General features: G+C 41.3%; 1 protein-coding gene and 1 long non-coding RNA gene across 2 annotated transcripts; one reads left to right on the top strand and one right to left on the bottom strand.

Annotated features, from left to right (window-relative positions):
* Positions 1-40: 40 nt before the first annotated feature.
* On the bottom strand, positions 41-20,310 carry lonp1 (lon peptidase 1, mitochondrial). Its single transcript, XM_026146953.1, has 21 exons — positions 19,608-20,310; positions 18,901-18,989; positions 14,560-14,679; positions 14,251-14,419; positions 11,546-11,659; positions 11,358-11,419; positions 10,900-11,029; positions 10,414-10,497; positions 10,254-10,322; positions 9,261-9,412; positions 8,066-8,204; positions 7,782-7,960; positions 7,021-7,108; positions 5,657-5,779; positions 5,462-5,578; positions 4,738-4,878; positions 4,331-4,496; positions 4,165-4,251; positions 3,811-3,938; positions 2,279-2,443; positions 41-1,637 (listed from the first exon to the last, which is right to left on the bottom strand). Exons 1-21 carry the CDS (start codon positions 20,136-20,138, stop codon positions 1,482-1,484), a joined length of 3,009 nt encoding a protein of 1,002 aa, XP_026002738.1. The 5' UTR covers positions 20,139-20,310; the 3' UTR covers positions 41-1,481.
* Positions 19,806-21,438, top strand: LOC113008969 (uncharacterized). The gene is made up of 2 exons (XR_003270101.1): positions 19,806-19,860; positions 21,071-21,438. It is a non-coding gene; the product is annotated as an uncharacterized LOC113008969 (long non-coding RNA).
* Positions 21,439-21,464: the final 26 nt, after the last annotated feature.

The following is a 21,464-nucleotide window of genomic DNA, read 5'->3' as shown; positions in this document are numbered from 1 at the left end:
CTAACAAAACCACTGAAGAATGACCCAAAGCAGACAGGTGCTTACAAAGTGGCTTAGTCAAAGCCCAGATTTTATTTGCCTTTACCTGTAGGCACAGTTTTAAGGACAAACATGTGTTTCCTTGTCCAGACAAAAAGGAAAAGGCAACAAGTTCTTAATTACTTTTATCCCAAGATTATCTACATTGAGCAAATCTGTAGTGTCTGACAAATAACCACACACTTTAAAATACATAATGGATAATACATGTAACATACATAAGCTTCTACTTGTCAGGGTTGCTTGAGTAGCATCAGCCGCTTTTTATTTGACCAAACAGACGCCTGACAGGATGTTAAAGCTAATTTGAACCTGATCTCTTCCACAGAGTTTTCAGTGGGTTATCTTGTGGTGAACTGTTGTATTTGAGATGTACACTGACACTGTGCTAACTGTGTATGGGCTCAATTCAATTCCAATAATAGAATCACAATAGACCTTCGTAGCCACCTTTTTTGCTACAACACTGCATAGGTCTATGACAGTAATATAGCAGAAATTTAAAAAGAAAAAAAAGTTACTTTGAAACTTACTTTAAGTCATTATTTGATGGGTTTTTAACTTTATTAAAAATGCAAAAGAAGGAAGTAGCTTTGGTGCAGAAAAGCTGCGCGAGTTGAAAGTAGAACACTTCATTCTTTGGAATGCTCTGGCATCTATATAGCATTAATCTGAGTGATCAAAGTTTTTTTACACTCCGTTTATCTTTCTCATCATGTCTGATTCAAACTTGACTGTTTGCAACACTTTTGGATCATTTGTTGTCATTTTCATCTAATTACATACTTCCTTTTTTAAAATTATAAAGTTGAAACAAGCACTTTAATTGCTCACCAAGAGTACAAAAGTGGTTTATAAATTCCAGTCTATTTAACTTAATCAAACCATTAAAATGCCCTCACACAGTCAGAGGTGGGCTAGAACAGGCAACAGCATTCAGTTATGTCTGTTTATTGTTGATTTCAACATCATCATCCTGACATCTGGTATACTACAAATGCACAAAATCTATGAAAGAGTCCATCCACAGACCTGGATGAACAAGCTGCCTGGCAGCAAAGTCCTCAATCTGACTTCTGCTAATCAGTGACATGGTCACGTGTCACCGTCACCATTTGACTTTCCGTGTCCATATTTGGCACATTTCAGTTCAGTGTTGTTGTCTCCGTCACAGCTGTACCCACACAGTAAAGGCTTCTATGGTAACCAAAACAGGATCATGTGCGAGTGACCAACAAGGCTGCTGCTCCACTGTGATACTGCAACAGATGATGTAGTGCCAAGTCTCTATAACAGGACCTCAGAGTCCATTCAGTCAAAAAGTAACAAGTTGATTTCACCATGTACGACGAGAATGACACCGCTATTGCTGTTGGGTAATAAATAGGTACCGAGTTGTCAAGTGCCATCAATCTTGGTCAGGTGCTATAGTTGAAAACAGGCTAAGACTCGTTCTGTGGAAAGACGATGGGGTAGATTTGACTGTAGTGATCCACAAAGTGGACCTCCAAGCCCTGAGTGATGTAGTCTGGCAGGTCCGAGAAATCTTTCTTGTTCTCAACTGGAAGGATGATACAGGTCACACCAGCACGACGAGCCTGACAGAGGAGCCAACGACCAAAGTTAACTAAAAGTGATTCCAAGTGATTTCTCTGAAAGTAATCATAATTTTTTGTTCACATGACAGACAGCTAACACACACACACACACACACACACACACACACACACACACACACACACACACACACACACACACACACACACACACACACACACACACACACACACACACACACACACACACACACACACACACACACGCTTCTGGTGACTTGTCCTGGGCTAGTGTAAGCTACATTTCAACACTTATTCAACACAAATAATTGTGTTATTCTGTTAAATGAACACACTTTATTACAGTCTGGCAGAATGGATAAAACTTGTTGCTCAGCTGCCACAATAATGCAACTGTTTACTTATTGTTAGCCACAGACATGACCTGCTAGTATATGGCTAATGTAGCTATCGAGCAATAGCTACTCTTTAAACAGCTAACATTAATATGTGTGCTGGCCATGTTAACATTTATGATACCTCTTCAGAGTTGCTGAAATGGGAGCTGTACTGACCTCAAAATCCTTCATGAAGCTGTTTTGTGAGCATCAATTACTTTAGCTGTTAGTTAATGAACGATATCCATGTTAAAGAAATGAGCAAAGAATATTTGTTGTACATACAGCAATAGTCTTCTCTTTGATCCCTCCTACTGGTAGTATTTTGCCCATCAGAGACACCTCACCAGTCATGGCTACATTCTGACGCACGGGCTTGTTGATTGCCAGGGACAAGAGTGCTGTGACAATAGTGCAACCAGCGCTTGGTCCATCTTTTGGAGTTGCCCCCTAGAAACAAGTGAAAATAGACAGGAATGAGCACTGCCAGCCACAGTTCAGTTCTACCATTATCGCAAGAAGCATCAACAGGATATTTCTGGTTCATGCATTCATTACATTATTATTGTAGGCTGTAGGCTAAAAAGTCCCTTATAGCTTTTATCTTTCTTGCTGCAGCAAGGCTTTTAACTGACACTAACAGAAGTTAGAACTAATTAATTAGTTGCTTTATATTATTATTTTATTTTAAATAATCAGGCCCCATCTTATCTTAATGACCTCATAGTACCATATCAGATAAGATAAGATATTTTATTTTATTCTATTCTGTACAGTTGTGTACTGTATTTATTCTTATTGTATTCTAATTTTTGCCTCATAACTTTTGCACTGTCCACTTCCTGCTGTGACAAAACAAATTTCCCACGTGTGGGACTAATAAAGGTTATCTTATCTTATATCACCCCATTAGAGCACATTACTCTCAGACTGCAGGCTTACTTGTTGTTCCTAGAGTATTTAAAAATAGAATTGGAGGCAGAGCCTTCAGCTTCAGCCCCCTCGAATAGAATAGAATAGAATAGAATAGAATAGCCCTTTATTGTCATCGTACATGTACAACGAAATTATGGGTGCTGCATGCCAACTGTGTGGGAATAAAATATAAATGGTAGACAGGAGGAATAAATAATAAGCAGGAGAAATGCATACAAACAATAGACGACCACAAATTGGAGAACAAAGTGCTTGGAAGCAGTGGAAAAGGACTTGGTCTGAGTATAGAGTCTGTGTGTGAGTGACCTTAGTGATGAAGGTTACTCAGACCATGATCAGATTGGTGAGGTGGGTGGGTAGGAGTGGAGTGTAGGGTGGGCAGTGTTTGTTAACAGTCCGAATGGCCCAGGGGAAGAAGCTGTTTGTGAGTCTGGAGGTCGCCTGTGCACCTGTTCTCTCTTCCCAGTCAGGATTCAGGAGACAGACACAATCTCTACTTTTAAGATTAGACTTCAGACTTTCCTTTTTGCTAAAGCATATAGTTAGGGCTGGATTAGGTGACCCTGAATCCTGCAATAGGTGTAGGCTGCTGCTGGATTCTCATGATGCACTCAGTCAGTCAGTCTAACCTAATTGGTTGTGGCAGACGGCCTCCCCCTCTGAGCCTGGCTCTGCTCAAGGTTTCTTCCCATTAAAAGGCTTTTCTTCCTCCCACTGTCATCAAAATACTTGATCATACCGCACCACCTTATTGTTGGGGTTTTCTCTGCAGTGTTGTAGGGTCTTTACCTTACAATATAAAACCCCTTGAGACAACTGTTGTGATTTGGCGCTTTATAAAATTTAAAATAAAATGGAACTGAAATGAAATAAATGGTTACCTCAGGGACGTGCAGATGCAGGTGGGAGTTGATGAGGAAGTGATTCTCCGGTTCCTGAGTCATAAGGAATGCTCTGGCGAAGGTTGAAGCGATCTTCGCACTTTCCTTCATAACATCACCCAGCTGACCTGCAGGAGAGCCACATCTTTAGTATCAGTTTACCTGCATTTGTTAAGGATCATGTTTTTAAAACCTCTGAAATGGTTTGAAGACTTTCTAACTCTGTTTCTCCTATGACCAATACACAAAGCTCAGATTACGTTTGTAAAGGACTAACTGAGGGAAGAATGTTTTTTCCTACACCCACACACTGTTTTCAATGCGGTGGCGCAAGATGGGAAACTCCTGACAGACCTGTGACCTCCAATGAGCCCTCTCCTTTAGAGTCCGCTCCTCCTGGAGGCCGGCGGAGTGAAGTCTCGATGAACAGCGTCGATCCTCCTGCACAGGAGATAAATGCACACTCAGTACAGGTAACTTTTGCTGGTGCTGTGTGTGCGTGTGTGTCTCTCTTTCTCACCCATTGCGGTCCAAGCCAGCCCCATAACCACTCCCGGTGGAGTGACATCATACATCCGATCAACTGTGAAAATAGGTTTACCCACAAACTCCTGCAGGTTTTCAGGAGTGACCATCACTCCGGTTTTTTCACCATTCACAATACAGAACGCCACCTTACGGAAAACCTGTGGGCAATAAACGAAGAACAATAAGGAGATAAATAATAGATTAAAAAAAAGGATGACACAGAAAAAAAAAATCATTTTTGGCACAACTGCTATTAAAATGAAAAAGGATGTTTTTGTCACAAAGAACCAGCAACTACATACACACATTATATTCATACCACTACTCCCAGCAAAGAAGTCTTTAGCTTCTGTTACAAGCAGAATGTTGTTTTCTGAGTGCACTTTTACAATATTTTACCTTTTCAACTTGTTTCTGCAGGTTCCTGACTCCAGACTCCCTACAGTACTGCTTGATGAGCAGACTGAGAGCATCAGATGAGATTGAAGCCTTCTCCTCTGTCAGACCACAGAGTGAGCGCAGCTGTGGCACCAAGTAACGCTACACACAGAAATGAAAAAACAAACAAAAAAAAATACTCTGAGGTTGAGCCGAAAGAAAAGAAAACGCTAATATGCAATGCCCGCCCATCCATCCATCTCTTCCACTTATTAAAGGACGTGTCCACTACCCACAGGAGGTGCTGTAGGGTCGGGTGCACTGTCTATGCTGGGCGGCGGCCAAGGGCAGAAACCTTGTGTCAAAATCATTATTTCAAGTTTACAATACATGGGATGCAAAGCCCAAATATTGAGATTTCCCCTAAATATTAAGCTACACTGGGCTAGCTCTTTAATTAATTCTGAGTGATCATATTTATCCTAAACATTTCTATTCTGATGGTAATTAAAATAGTTAAATTAAATCAAACTGAACTGAAGTAACTGGCACTACACTGGGAGCAAGAGCTTGTGGAATGGTTTAAAGAAGATTAAAAGTTCACATCATATTCTGTCACCTTCGCCGTTATTACACCACCACAATGAAAACACCCACTGTGGTAATATATTTAAACAAACTATGTTCATCCCTTAACAGAGCTTTACAGACATTGTAACGTGTAACCCGCATTTGCAGATTTTACCTCAGCAATAGCCAGTTTCTCCTGAGCCACATATCCAGAAACGTTGATCATCTCCATTCTATCCCTGAGTGGCTCTGGGATGGTGTCTATCACATTGGCCGTGCAAATAAACAAAACCTTTACAGGAGGAGAGACGGTGCACATTAAAACCACATATTATGAGGAGCTGTGGAGCACTCGTTACACAGTACCTACCTTTGACAAATCGACAGGAACATCCAGGTAGTGGTCAAGAAAGTTGGCATTCTGCTCAGGGTCCAGGAGCTCCAGCAGAGCAGAGGATGGATCGCCCTGGTAACCACGACCCATCTTATCAACCTGGTAATGACACGGTATGAACATCATCACATCATTTTATACCAGTTATATAACTATTGATGAAACTTGGAAACCAACAACTCCATGCCAACCGGTTAGATCACAAAATCAGTGCACAAGGTTCACTTGCAGACCTGGCCTGACAGTTTGGATCCATGAAAATAATCATTTGAAACATGCTGTATAACCAGATATTTGGATGGCAAGAGGAATTTGGAGTAAATTTTGACCAGGATATGTCCTATGTGCATATTAAATATTTTCTAAATATGTAGGACTGCTTTCTGTCTTTGGTGTAATATTGTTATAATTAGACAAATATTGTTTTAGAACAGTGCTGAAAAACTAGTTAATCCCTTTTTTACTTAATAGGATGTAATAATTAAAGAATTGCTCTAAAATCTCCTTGGAAAGCCTTTGGCTGAGCCAGAACAGGGACGCACTGTTGCCTCACAGCAAGATGGCCGGGGTTTGAACGCATCATCTGGGCAGGACACTTCTATGTGCATTATCCTAATGTCTGCGTGGGTTAAAAACAATCAGTTTTATTTCTATAGCACCAAATCACAACAACTGTCGCCTCAACGCACTTTACATTGTAAGGTAAAAAGGCTAGTTTAATACCGAAAAAAGAGAGAACCCCAACAATCAGATGACCTCCTATGTGAGATAAAACTTTATGATTGCACTATGAAACACCTGTCTAAAGTTACGTTAATTAAATGGGCTACACAGATAAACTATCCCCCAACGTGTGTTGTAGCAGGAACAGGACGTGATACTGTATCAGCTCAGCAAAGTGAAAAAAAAAAAAAGTAAAAAATATGACAGAGCAGAGCAGTATGAAGCCTGAGCTTCTACTTTACCCAGCCTATAAACTATCACACTGCTGTTTGACTTACTGATGGTCCCTGAACAGATCTCTCAAACTGCTGTCAGCAAAACAACTCAGTGGCTTTAAATTAATTTGACAGTTTCTCCTTTTACTGACTGGGCATTTTTTGATATAGAGTGCATGATTTTAGCACTGCCACGAACAATATACTACAGAACGTTATAGTTATAGATGTCATTCAGTGCCAGATTATATGAAGCAAAAATATCCGTTTATCAAAGTGAAGCTAAAACATCGTATCAGCACAAAAATCACACATGAACAGATGGCCTTCATATTAATGTTGCTTTGGTTACGTTATGCTGAAATCAACAGACAACTACAAGAGCATCATCACAACACTCACCTCATCTATCAGCACCAGAGGATTTTCCGTTTTGGTTTTCTTCAGACACTGAATTATCTTTCCCGGCATTGCTCCAACATATGTCCGTCTGGATACACACACATGCAATTTTTACAGTGAGTGATTTGTATCGTCTTCCTCAAAATGAAAGTTGAATTGTTGCCATTTGGACACAGAGGAGAAGACCAGGACACACTGTGGATGTTTCCATTAATCCGTAAGAGATCTACAATTACAGAAGGTCTTAAACTGGTTCAGAGACGCACAGAGAGGCAACCTGAAAGCGGCATCCAGCCAAATCTAATTCAGGGAAGATTTCACTTTTCCTTTATAAAGTCAAGCAGCCAATAAGTTATTACTCTACCATTTGTACCTGTTCATCAGTGCCATCCCTCATGTCAGCAGGAAAGCAGAGAACGTTAAAGTTAAAGTTACTAGCAAAGCGCCGCCCTATCATTTTTCATTCCATAGTTAGTAGTGACATAAAAAAATCCACCATGATTACAAATTTTGGTGAAGAATACACTAATACTGGCCAATTAAAACAACTAAACGACTCAATCCACAGCACTCCAAGTTTTTTGTTGCTTGGATGTGTGCACAGTTGCCTTTTTTGATCTTGATTTGCATCCCATCATAGTTCATCACATTTAATTCTACCATTATCTGCCCTTGTGCAGGATGCCACCTTCTCTGCACATGATACTGACAATGTAATCCAGGATAAGGTCTCTCAGAAATAACAGTAGCACAGATCATACCTGTGCCCCTTGATCTCAGCCACATCTGTCATGCCTCCCACGCTGAACCTGAAGTATTCTCTGTTGAGAGCTCTGGCTATCGAGCGGGCGATGGAGGTCTTTCCTACACCTGGAGGACCGTAGAAACACAAGATCTTCCCCTGGGTGGTGCCACGAAGCTGGCTCACTGCTATAAATTCCTGTAAAAAGAAAGATGTTCATTTCTATAAAAAAGGATCCACTGTTCTGTGGGTGTGGATATATCTGATGTATCAAATACAGAGTATTAGAGTGTGTGTGCGTACCAGTATGCGTTTCTTAACATCATCCATTCCATAATGGTCTTCTTCCAGGACTTCTTTCGCTCTGTCCAGTAACAAGTTCTCTTCACTGTTGGTACCCCAGGGCATGCTGGTCAGCCAGTCTAGATAGTTGCGGGTTACACTGAAACAAACAGTAGATTCCTGATTATTGCAAATAGTCAATAAAACAAGCAGATGGACAGCCAATGTTAAAACAGATGGAGCTTTGCTACACGGAGACGTAGTTATGAGCAGCATATGAATAAAACGTTTGACAACATTAAGCCCATTAAGTTATTTTTAACAGATGCCGTATGCAGCCAAACTTTAAAACATTGTAATACCTAAAATGGAAATAAACAGTTCATTCTGAAAGACCTGTGGTTTTTCTCTTTTGAATATTTATTGTTTTTATCTAATTACTCAATTGATCGATGGACTAATCGAGAGATTACTCAGTTACTAAAATAATCAATAGCTGCTGCCCTAACTGAGATTTCCTTTCTCATAAATGTTCTCGTTTCTTTATTTTGTTCTTCTCTCCTTTGTCTCTCTTTACGTAAGCTCGTCATACTGTCTCGACTCATTTACTTCATTTAAACTCAAAGAGAAAGAGGACCAAGGAGAAAGGAGGCTGCCAGGGGAGCTGTGACTGGAGACAAACGGGTGTTCGCTTCGTGACATCTTTTATACACCAGTAATGTATAAGAGTGGTGTGACACACAGCTGGAGTGCACGAAATATGGTGGGAGCAGAACTACATCAAATAAAATGCAAAACACATCACACCTACCTGATGTTTCTATAAAACTGCAGCTAAAAAGCAAAGATGCCTCATTTTGTTAGAAAATGGAGCGATAAAAGGAAGTGAGGGTGCGCGACCCAAGTCTCCAAGGTAACGTGTTAGCCAGGAGACTGTTTTAGTGATTGGGTTCGTTAGATACTGCATAAGTGCAAATACCAATGCAATCGCGCACACGCACCATGGAGCAAAGAGGGGTTCAGATAACACGTGTTAAAGTATCCTTAGCCAAACTCTGCTTCCTCTTCCTCTGTTCTATTTTCCAATAGCATAACTACATAAACTACATTTCCCTCTATTCTGTTTAGTAGTTTTCAAGTTGACTCCTGTTTTTTTTTTAGTGTAAAGTGGTATTGTGGTTCAAAGGCCTTTGAAGACTAAAACAAGACGACTAACTTGAACTCTGATGAATGGTTGTCCAGAAGACCCAGCTTGTTGAGTTCTTCGTTGATCACATCCATTATATGCTGAGGGACCATCCTATCTTTCAGTCTTTCACGAAACTTCTCCTCAATAGCATCTTTGTCCTCCTTTTCCAGACCCAGCTCCTAATGACAAAAACACAGAATATTTTATGAGCCACATCTTCACACACCTGCATCCACGGCGCATGCTCCTACTGTACTCTGAGTGCAGCTCACATTTTCTTTGCCTATGATAAAGATAAAATTATGCATTTAAATCTGAAACTGTGTATGCACCTGCCAAGAGAACAATACCAAAAGCATATAAATGGAAAATATGGTTCAAAGTACACCAGACAGGTGATTTGATGTAGTATCCAGTCAGTTTTCAATTACGTCATGCTGTAGTACCTGGTACTTTTTTAGTACCTGCTCGCCCGGGGTTCCAAGCGATACGAGCAGGTGCTAAAATGTGACGTCAGACGACTACATGCCACTACATGGCTGATCATTTGATGAGTTCCCAAAAATCAAATCTGCCATTTTTGAAACCTGAAAACAAGAAATGGCTACAAAAACATCGCCATGATCCCAGAGAATTACAAAATGCCACAGACCGAGCTGCAGGTATATTCTTGCCTCAACATCCACCTTTGTTGCAGCATTTGTGTCGCATACTAATTACCTCGCGGGACGCTCTGACGACATGTGTGTCAGATAGCACTGTTTGTAAAAGAAAACCGGTCGATCTAAGTTGAATCGTGGCGAGTCGATCGGAGTAGGTACTAACGGAAAAGGTGCTTTAGGTGTCAGCTGTGCCGGATTGAGACTATTGGCTTGTAAGACGTGTCTTAACAGTATGCTGACAGTTGACTGCTGAAAGTCCCCAGAGTTTTTGAGAGCCCAAGTGTTTCTCCTGAATGACTTTGGGTCTGTCAGGCAAAGGGAAGACAGAGGTGGTCTGTCACAGATTAGTCTGGTGTACCTTCTTAATGATCTTGAGCTGCTCCTGCAGCAGGTACTTCCTATGGGTCTGTTTGATCTTCTCTTCCACCTGAGAACATAGAAGAGACACGGATGAATGGCCAAGGGTAACAACCTAAGCAGAAGTTATTTAATACTTCAACATTATGATGACGTCTGACCTCACGACCCAAGCGCTGCTGTAGCTTACTCAGCTCGTACTCCTTCTTGAGTAAAGACAGAGCCTTGTAGAGACGTTTCGGGATCTGCATGGACACAGAAACAGGACTCAATGAACTGCACACAAAACTTTTAATGAACAGAACTCTGCAACACTGATTTCATGAAATAGAACAGCAGAGTTGGAGATGACGTTTCTGTAGTAATCTCTCAGTAACAAAAAACAAAAAACGCTGCTTTCTTGATTTATTATTATTTTGTATGAGAAAAGCGTTTCTTAATAAGTCTGTACACACGCATAAACGAGGGTATTAGAATCAAATAAAGACACTCCACTCAGAGTTGAAAATCAACTGGACACTATTAGTGTATCAAAAAACAAGTTTTAGGATAAGAAAAGGAGTCACGAGTTAGCACATCACTGGTTGCTCTGGAAAATGCTCACACACTGAGTGTCATAAAGGTCTATAAGCAGGCAGACTGCTCACATTAGTCTCCTCCAGGACGTCTTGTAGTTCATGCGATTCAGCTCCCGTCAGAGCTGCTCCCATATCGCTGAGATAGATGGGGTTATCAACCACACGCTGACCAGCCTGCATCATCTGAAGGACCGACTCTCTGGTTCACACACAAACAAGCACATTTCAGAAAACGTCCCTTTCATCAATACTACAGTTGGATTTTGTTTTCATCCCGACAGCCTGGTACTAATATAAACATCTGACTTTAAAGTGTTTTCATTGGCAAATTAGAAAACAGCCTAATTCAGCATCAGCTGAAAAGGTGCACCGAGCACAGATTGCCTGGAAATTGCTTTAAGATGTTGAACACCCTTACTAGGTTTATAGAATGGAAACCTGAAACTACAAGCAGTATAAAGTAAAAAAGTAAAGTAAAATGAAAGTTTACAGATTGCATATGATAAAACTGAAATGGTAGAACCGACCTGTAGAGGGGGTTAAGTGCAATGATGTCTCTGATGGTCTTTACTATCTCTGCTGTCAGCGCCTGTAGAACACATGACATTACAGACGTGTGTGTTAAAGAATGACAAACAGTTTAATTTATTTTTTTTTTTTAATCACTTGATTGAAGATGATGTAATAACGCGCTACTTTGATGCGTTTTCTGTACCTTGACCTCCTCGGTGACGGTGAACTGTTCATGCTGAACATTGTCCACTTCGACCATCAGGATGTTGGAGGAGGGCAAAGGTTGAAGCTCTGGACTCAGGTCTGCCTCTGATATCTGAATAGAACAAAAATAATTACTATCAATGTGGAAAGAACTGTAAACTATAAATATTACTATACCCATCACTAATGACACATTATCAAAACCAAGATGCACAGCTTGGTGGACACTGACTGAACCAAATAGTTTCAAACCATCCTTAACAAATGTAGGTCATGTTGAAAGCTTACACACTTCTATAAGAGGAACTTCTTCTTTTTTTTTATATTTACTTAAGCTGCCAATGTACCCTCCGCTGTGGTTGCTTCATGCACCGCCGCATCATCATCACACAGATGCAGTGATTTATACCCCCAGTTAAGAAGCAAGAAGTCGCTGCAGTATTCTGTTAAACAATAGGTGTCGCCACTCAGATAAAACTGTCTAGCAGGACAAGCACAGACATGAGTCCACTGTCAGAGGACATAAGAAGATCATTTGTAACGTCACTAAAGCTGTTTCTGTGATGAGCTCTGAAACCTGACTGAAACTCTTCAAATAAGCCATTCCTCCACAGATGATCTGTTAGCTGTTCAGCAACTACTCTTTCAAGGACTTTTGAGATAAAAGGAAGATTGGCCTATAATTGGCTAAGACTGCTGGGTCAAGACATGGCTTTTTAAGTAAAGGTTTAACTACAGCCAGCTTGAAGGCCTGTGATACATAGCCGATTGTTAGAGATAGGTTGATCATATTTAAGATTGAAGCATTAATTAATGGCAGGACTTCTTTGAGCAGTTTTGTAGGAATGGGGTCTAAAAGACACGTTGATGGTTTGGAGGAAGTAATTAGTTAACTCAGAAAGAAGATCAATTGGAGAAAAAGAGTCTAAATACATACCAGTGGAACAGAAAGCAACTGTACATAATGTTATGTCTGTGAGATGATTAATATGAGTAATTTTTTCTCTAAAGGTTAATTTTTTTGTGAAGAAGTTCATGAAGTCATTACTAGTTAACGTTAAAGGGATGTTTGGCTAAAACAGCACTCTGACTTTTTGTCAGCCTGGCTACAGTGCTGAAGAGAAACCTGGGGTTGTTCTTATTTTCCTCAATTAGTGAAGAATAGTAAGATGTTCTGGCTTTATGGAGGGCTTTCTTATAAAGCTGCAAACTATTTCCAAATGATGATCTTCTAAGTTTGCGATATGCCATTTCCTCTCCAGCTTACGAGCTACCTACTTTAAGGTGCGTGTATGAGAGTTATACCAGAGAGTCAAGTACGTCTGATTTGAGGCTCTATTGTTCACAGGAGCTACAGTATCCAGAGTCGTACGTAGTGAGGAGTTAAAATTATAAACAAGATAATCAACCTCTCTTGCAGTAGTGTTCAGGTAGCTGCTCTGCTCTGTGTTGTTCCAGGGCAAGATGATAACAGCGGGTGGATTATATCCTTAAACTTAGTTACAGCAGGTTCAGAAAGACATCTACTGTAATGAACTCTACTCCTCACTGCTGTGTGATCAATTATTTTAAATTGAAATGTTATTAGGAAATGATCAGACAAGAAAGGGGTTTTCAAGAAACTCTTACAATGTTCAGTTTCTATATCATATGTTACAACAAGATCTAGAGTGTGATTAAATCATAAGCACCGATTTCAAACTGCTCCAACATCTTCCTCTGTGTATGTCTCTGAGCTTCTGTTCAGGATTAATATTAAAATGGAGCTAAACCATAACCGTACAGTTGTATCTTCAACCCGGCTCAAGATGTGCACAACCGACCGACGGGACACAAAGATTGTGTCTCACGACGCAGGGTGTGTGAAAATCGTCAAGCGACACCTACGACACAAGCAACACGGCAATGTGAAAACGCCTTACACTGTGATTATATACATTTGGGGGAAATCTGATCAAACCTGCCATGCTTTTTTATAGCAGGTTTAGTGTGCTTGTGAACCCTGTGCTTAGAAACGATGCTGGTTTAGTCTATATGTGGTTACCTTGAAGTTTCCTGCAGTTAGGCATGTGCAAGGAAGCATTGCCTAAACAATGCGACTGTGTTGGTTTAACCTCAGGCGTTCCTGTTAATGACTTTTTCTTTGTACTGTTTTGCTTACACATAACTTTATGTAAAAGCACGCCCCCTTGGACCACCGCATACAGTTGATAGTGGTGCAACGGATCAAAAATCTCACAGGATCGCGGTTTTAAGTCACGGATCGGATCAATTTTCGGATCAGCAAAAACAAAAATTCGACTCGCCATTTACTTATTTAAGTATTTTTGCCTATTAAAAAACATTCAACTGAAGACTCATTCCACTCACTTATATAAAAACAAATTAAGGTGCAATATGGACATTATGGACCATGCTGGGCATCCTCTGCACACGGCCATAAACAACCAGAGGAGTCTGTTCAGTGACAGGTTGCTTCTCCCAAAGTTAAGGACCAGCAGACTTAAAAAGTGGAGTGGGATCCGTTCGGATTTCAGAAAACTTCAACCGTGATCCGTTGCACCACTGGCAGTTAATTTAAAGCCGAGACAACTTAAGAAGAGGTCCAAAAGAAAATGAACGCTGTGGTGAAATGAATCTTTGTGTCCTTCTCTCGACTGCGTGCATAGAAGGCATATGTGATATTAGGCTCCTGTTTCTCACCTTGTCCTCAAGCTGCTCTGGCAGAGAACTGAGATGGTCCTTGCGGCTGCGTTTGGTTTTGCGTCTTTGTGTAGGTTTCTGGTGGGACTCTGGCTCAGACTCCAACTCTGACACAGTTGAAGCTATTTCCTCTTCAGGCTCCACCTGCAGCTGTTTTGTGATCCGGATCCTTACAGCCCAGATGATATACAGAAGAAATAACATACATACTCATAAGTGAGAGCACTGTCTCCAGAGTTCTAATGAAACCAATCCCTATGCCCTTTAACCTAAAATTTCTCACCCACCAGTAATAGCAGTACATCTAACCTGCGGTGTCCCATGACAATCATCCTCAGCTTGTCTCCCAAGTCCTGCATCTCATGAATCTGAACAAAGGTTCCTGTGGTGTAGATGGCATCTATAGACTCCACTACATCCGACTCGTTACTGCAACAGACAGAAAGACATGTTTACTATCAAAACACCAGACAGAGAGCAGGTCTCTTAAATGGACTTGTCCAGGAAAATGAAACAATGCTTTTATCAGGTGGATAAATTGGTCAGTCAGTCACCTAGACTGCAGAAACACAAAACAACCTGGTTGTTAAATCAAAGGTAAGGCAGACGCAGAGAAACGCAGCCGCAAACGCTGAAGCATCTACGATGGCAGAAGCACAAACCGAAATGGTCATCACACCAAAAATAACAATCTTGCAAAGACCAAAAAATGAGCTTGAAAAAGCCAGAAGACCAAATCCTGAAAAGTCTCCTGTGGCACAAGCTCAAAATGAAATGTTGGTGAAACCAAAGAAAACAAAAAAGCAAAAAGTGGCTGAAGAACCAAGAAGACCAATTACTCGGGCATATGCCTGCGCTCTTGTTGAAGCTCAAAACAACATAGGTGATGGAACAAACCCGAGAAATAAAGAAATGCAAGAAAACACTGAAGCCACTTCTGAAAGGGAAAAAGCTGAATCCCTCACTATCTCAAAAGCAAAGGAGGACATAAATATGGAGAGAGAGGGAAACGTGAATAACCCCAGCAGACCAAACCCTGGGCCTAATGGAGAGACTTGGCAATATCAGCCCGATCCCAGATTTAGACCCCATCAGGGCAGTGTCCAGTTTAAACCATGGCACGAGATGCTGCTCTCAGACAGCAACTGGAAGTCTCCCAGAGCCATCAGAACGCCCTTTATTGGAAAATGGTAGCTGCTAACAAGAGGGCTTCTTATCACCTGTTTCAGGTGAACAACCTTCATGCACAAATGCACGAGAACAAGAGAAATCCTGAGGAAACGATTAAAGACCTCATAGAGCAGCTGGAGGAGGCTTCTAGTAATAAGCCCAATAGCAACAGTGAAGCAATTGTCAAACTTGATGAGGTGATGGTTACCCTGCAGGAGGCTTCACACACACACACACACTCTGTAGGCCTGACGTCCTCTAAGGAGGCTGAATTTGAGGTCCAATGTAGGAATCAACAAGAGCAGATAGAGATGCTCCAGAAACAGCTCCTAGCAGCTGAAAATCAACTCAAAGAACAGGACATTAAACATAGGCAGGAGCAGGAGACAGTCAACACAGAAATCAGTGACCTCAAATCCCAGCTCTGCTCCAACAAGGCCCTTCGTGATTTGAAGGTAGAGACTCTTAAGTGGGAGCTGAAAGAAGCCAAAGCTTCCTCACTTAAAATCCCACAGCAGCAAAAAGAACAAAATTCCACCGATGCAAATGAAATGTCAAAATCTGAGCCTCTGAAAGAAAAAGACACTGGAGAACAGGAGAAGATGGAAAAAGAGGACTCACTGCCATCTACTGCAATGTCTCTGCAGGAGCCTCAGAAAGAAAAAGACACCACAGAACAACAGAAGATAGAAAAAGAAGAGTCAGCTGCATTGTCTGTACAGGAATCTTTGCAAAGACTACGAGACACACAGAAAATGCTCACTGTGAAGGTGGCTGAACTCGAGACTGAAGTTAAGAGCCTGCCAGAGATTCCGCCAAGTAAGAAGAAGAAGAAGAAGAAGCGGAACTGGCTGCGTCGCCTTTCCACCTAATTGGTCTCAACAACATGTCCTAAAAATCACATTTATATACAACTAAATTGTCAGTGAACATTTGGACCCCACTCGGTCGAGACAGAAGGCCACCCCTTCCTGAGCCCGGTTCTGTCAGAGGTTTCTCCCTATTAAGAGGGAGTTTTTCCTCTCCACTGTCGCCAAGTGCTTGCTCATAGGGGATTTGGGGGGCTTTTTTTTTTTTTTTTTTTTTTTTTTTTAAACACCAACCACTGATAAGCTCACTGACATCAAATTTAGGACTCAGCAGATATGGAAATGGATGATTTGTCATCAAGTGAGGAATCATTCGTTTAAAACATATTTGCTGAGTCATATTTAGTTGTATATAAATAAGATTTCTGGGACACTAAAGCCAATCACAGGCTAATTTGGAAAATTGGGAAAAAAATAGATGTGTCATTGTTTCATATAGATTTTAAATAACATACCAGTTGATACTGACATATTTTTGTTACATTTGCAGTGCTTGTGGTGTTATATTCTCATGATTCTGTTCATTTTATGAGTATATCCTTCTGCCTTGCTTCACATATTTAATGCTGCTTGGCTAGTTTTAGTCGTGCTAGCATCAGTACAGGTAGAAACAGAGAAACATCAGACATCGCATAGCTTGTGTTTATGTTCAGAGTAGGGCTGGGCCATATCATACCGTTCACGGTAATACCGGTATAATGTTGGGCAACGATAAGAAGATGAAATATCACGATAGAATATGGGTAAAACGCGCATGAGCAGTGCCTTTGTTTTCATATGCACATGGCGGCGACAGAGAACGAGAAGGGCGAAAGTGGACTGCTGAATGAAACGGATGAACCAATCAATCAATCAAGGCTTTATTCGCCACGTGCAGGTTGCCCTGCAGTGAAATAGGACGACCCCGACCTTACACACACAACACAGACATCACATGGGGATACAGGTCGGAGATCGGTAGCGTTACAGAAAAAAACCCCACGGAGGACAGCATGAGAACAGGAAACAAAAAAACTCCTCTGCACAAAAAAGCACATAAATGTCCACAGCGTTTGGAAAGGGAGGGGGGATGAGTGTGTGCATATCAGTGTATATGTATGTGTGTGTGTGTCCAGAGTTCAGCTGAGACAGTGTCCTTCGCCCTGCTAGGCTAAGTAAACAGTCTTCCAGCCAACCCAGGTGGCCTTGCATGGAATGGGAAGGAACAGTCTAAACACAGTTGTTATCAGGGTGTTTTTGTTTGGCTCCAGCCTTGTGACCGCAGCTGGCGCCAAATGGGTATCCGCATGAACCAAAAGGGTATCCGCATGAATTTGTTTGTAAAAATGCTGCAACTTCAGTGGTGTGGAACTGGTTTAGCTTTCGTCCATCAGATACACAACAAAGCACTATTTTTGGTAGAGCATGCTCGCGGGCCGTCGTTATTACCGTGTTTTTTGGAAAATACGGCACACTTAAAATCAATCCTTTGATTTTTCTGAAAATCGACAGTGTCCCTTATAATCAGGGGTGCACATAAGTGGTCCGCAGGTGCGCATTCGCTGTCAAAATAAAAGACGTGCACTAGATAAGAAGGTGCAACGGCGGAGCCACGAGATGGTTTTACTGTTAAAAACAGTCGTTTGTCTGTCCGTAGTGTGGTTATATTAAATATAAGAGAAAGAGAGAACTTTAAGAAATTCTACAGTGACCACCAAAACAATAAAAAAATATTGTCGTAAACAGTTTATTTTGTGACACCACGAAACAAACGATAGCGTAAAATGAAACGATAGACGTTTTCATATCGACATCCGATATATATCGTTATATCGAACAGCCCTACAGCAGCCTACACCTATTGCAGCATAAGTGAGATGCACAGTCCTGTGCAAAAGTCTTGAGCCAGTCCAGTCTTCTGATGTGAATAAAGTTTAAAGCAAAACTTTTAACAGCTATGAAATCCCTTTCTATTTCACCTGCAATGCTGCATACAGTACAGGTACTGCCGCTTGGGAAACATAATTACCAGGGTTAACCATTTCCCAAAGCCTTTGGTCTCACTGTGAGTGTTGGATAAATGGAATGCAATAGTGTTAGCAATTGCAGTATGTCTTTGTGAGCTTAATGGATCCATCAGACGGACGTCTGAGTTGGCACTGGATGATTCACTTATTAATCACTGCACTATTTTTCTTGGCCCGCATTATACTGTAGCCTGAAGTCTGATGTTGCTCTACAGCGCTCTTTGCGTATTATTTGTCTATACCACAATGATGACGTCGTGAATCAATTAGCATTCAGTTTCCCCCCCAAGGCAAAGGAGAAGTGCTGACATCTGAAAGGATGGCAATTCTATGAAAATGCTTTAAGAAAACAGCTGCTTTAGTAACTTCTTCAGTCCGACCCCTCTGCTGTGATGCAGATGTCAAACTAAAAACGCCACTCAACTAGTATCCTATAGATTAATCCATCAACTAATTGAGTATAACAATAAATTATATTTGTAAAGTAAACTCAGACTGTATAACCACATGGAGCAAAAACACACCACTGAGATCAGTATTCATCTTGAGGCATGCAACAACCTGGTGATCAGTAATTCAACTGGAGAAGTGACTTCCAAACTTACGCATCATCTCTCTTCATGAAGACTCCAGCATATGGCTGAGCCAGACGCACCTTCCTCCTCAGCAGTTCCATCAGTGCTTTGTTTTTAACCTGACATGAAGAGAGAAACATCACACACTGGAATACAATAAACAGTAGTTTCCAGGGGTTGTCTGGAAAATGCCCTTATCGGTTGTGAGACATTTTACTTTATTGACTAAATAAAGAAGAGAAACTAAGTCTTAATTTAAAAAAAAAAAGAAAAAACAAACAGCAAAAAACAATGTGCTATGCAACAGCATTTCTACCCACTCCTCACACACCTTTGTGGCAGTCACATGGTGTTCTCTTCAAAATGTGTAGTTTTAAACAGACACTGAGATAATAATGGTAATGTGGCATTAAGTGAAATGAAGACACACTTCTACTTCCGAAGCACAATTTTAACAACCTTAATTAACCAGAGTTTACAGGTTATAAAACATATACACTATACATGACTGTAACTAAATGTTCCAAAGATTAGGAGCCACCACTAAAAAATAAAATAAAAGGCTCTATCGCCTCTTCAGTTTAAGACTGGACTTCCTCTGATAACCTAAGGTGTACTAAGTTTTACCGAAGACCGTTTAAATGTCAAATCACTCTCAGTTTGTTGCGTGATTGCGTCACCCTCCCTTCAACCAGACCAAGTAGCGGACAGAATGTGCAAGGTTACATCAGACTCACCTCGATGATCTTGATGAAGCGGGGGAACACCGGGTTCCTGCTAACGGCAACCAGAGGCACATTGGGAAACACCTCGGGGACCATCATGGGGGTGAGAGCCGTCATCTGAACCCCGTTGTAAGGTGCTCCGCCGTCTCCCCCAGGCTCTTCTCCCCCGGAGCTTGCTCCGTCCTCGCCATCCTGTCCAGAGAAGCCCGCACCTGCCCGGTTTCCATACATCCTACATTGAAGCGTATACGGTCCACAGCTCCGGGTGAGGACACTGTCTTGGAAGTGTGGAACGGCCCCGACACGTATCCACCGGCGAGGTCTGCCGGTCAGCCTGCTGCCAGCTGTCAGTGCTGTGGTGGGGGACATGCATGTTTTCTGTGGGGTTCCGATGCTGGTGTAGAACCGCGCTGGCTGTTGCCGGCTCAGTGGTGATGTCTCGGTCAAGCGGGAGACAACGCCAGGCCAGTGTAGTTTAGCAACAAAAGCCGAATTTCTGTGCAGTTGTTTAGCAGCTCCTATCATTTTGACACAGGTGGCCATGTTTATCTGGAGCCTTCTACGGCTGCACGTGACGATCCGTCTTCCGTCCAATATTGATGACGTAGTGTTGCTCACGCAACGATTCTAGAACAGTGGTGTCAAACGTAAGGTCGGGGGCCAGAATCGACCGAGGAAAGACTCCTATCTAGTCTACCCTAAGGTTTCTGGGGGGGGAATGATGAAGTGCATAGGTTTTTAACTTTAGGTTTTACAGATTTTGTACTGACTGAAGACTTCACCAGCTGGCATTCATACTACTCCAAAATATTTAAGTAATAGTTAAAAAATTAAATGACACACAAACAAATTCCCGTTTTCCCACTATCTAGTACAGAAATTTCTGGGAGTCTTTTGTTTTGATTTTTTTTTTTTTAAAGCAAATCAAAGTTTGTTGAAAGAAAGACAGAAAGCAAGAAGAGAGAGTTTTTGTTTTTATAGTAAAAAAAGAGAACAAAAACTTTATGTTTTATAAAGACAGGTCAGTCTGGGCAATGAGCTAGTAGAACTTTGTAATTTTACACATTTTTCATGAAGAAACACTGGAGACGTACTTTTGAAGCATCTTTTTCTAATACTTATAAGATATCCCAGGGATTATGTGAAGTTAAATGTGTTTACAACTGTGTTGTAAACACACTAAGATATTCTTAGTGTGTTTACAACACATTTAACTGACAGAAATAATTTTTTATTTTGTTAGTAGATGCATTAATGACATTAATGCATTCATTTGTGTTATGTTTGATACTACTGCTACTACTATCAGTGATAGTTGAGCATTGCTGAACACATCCTATGCCCACTAGGTGGCGATGGAGAGTACCATTTGACCAAATGACCAACTGACGCATAACATGGTTGGAACCACCAGTTAAAATGTAATCTAGATCAATAATGATTATAACCTACTATGTCTTTCCTCTTCCCACTAGGAGGTGCTCTAACTATTGCAGCCAAATGGCACATCAATCTGTTCAGGGCTCGACTCTCATCATGCCCGTGAAGCTTGGGAGAGATTGGCGAATGGTCAAGCTCAACGTGCAGCCATGGCCACACCTTTTCACGAAACTTCAAAAGCTTTGTCATTTAACATCATCGAGGTGGGCCGTTCTATGTAAACTCACAATGTTCACACTGAATCGCCATGATGGTCTGACGGTTATTCTCACCACTTTTGAGGCGGATAGGTTGGCCACGCCCTATGATGATAACTCAAAAACTATGCCATTTGAAATGGTCCAGGGTCTGTAGTTGAGACTGGCCAACTGTCCCACAGCCCAATAAAGGAGATGTGGAAATAGCTTCAGTCTGTTGCAGACTAACGTG

This window comes from Astatotilapia calliptera, chromosome 17 (assembly GCF_900246225.1).
Source record: "Astatotilapia calliptera chromosome 17, fAstCal1.2, whole genome shotgun sequence".
Taxonomy (NCBI): domain Eukaryota; kingdom Metazoa; phylum Chordata; class Actinopteri; order Cichliformes; family Cichlidae; genus Astatotilapia; species Astatotilapia calliptera.
Note: the sequence above shows the minus strand (reverse complement) of the source record. Positions and strands in the feature narration are given on the sequence as shown.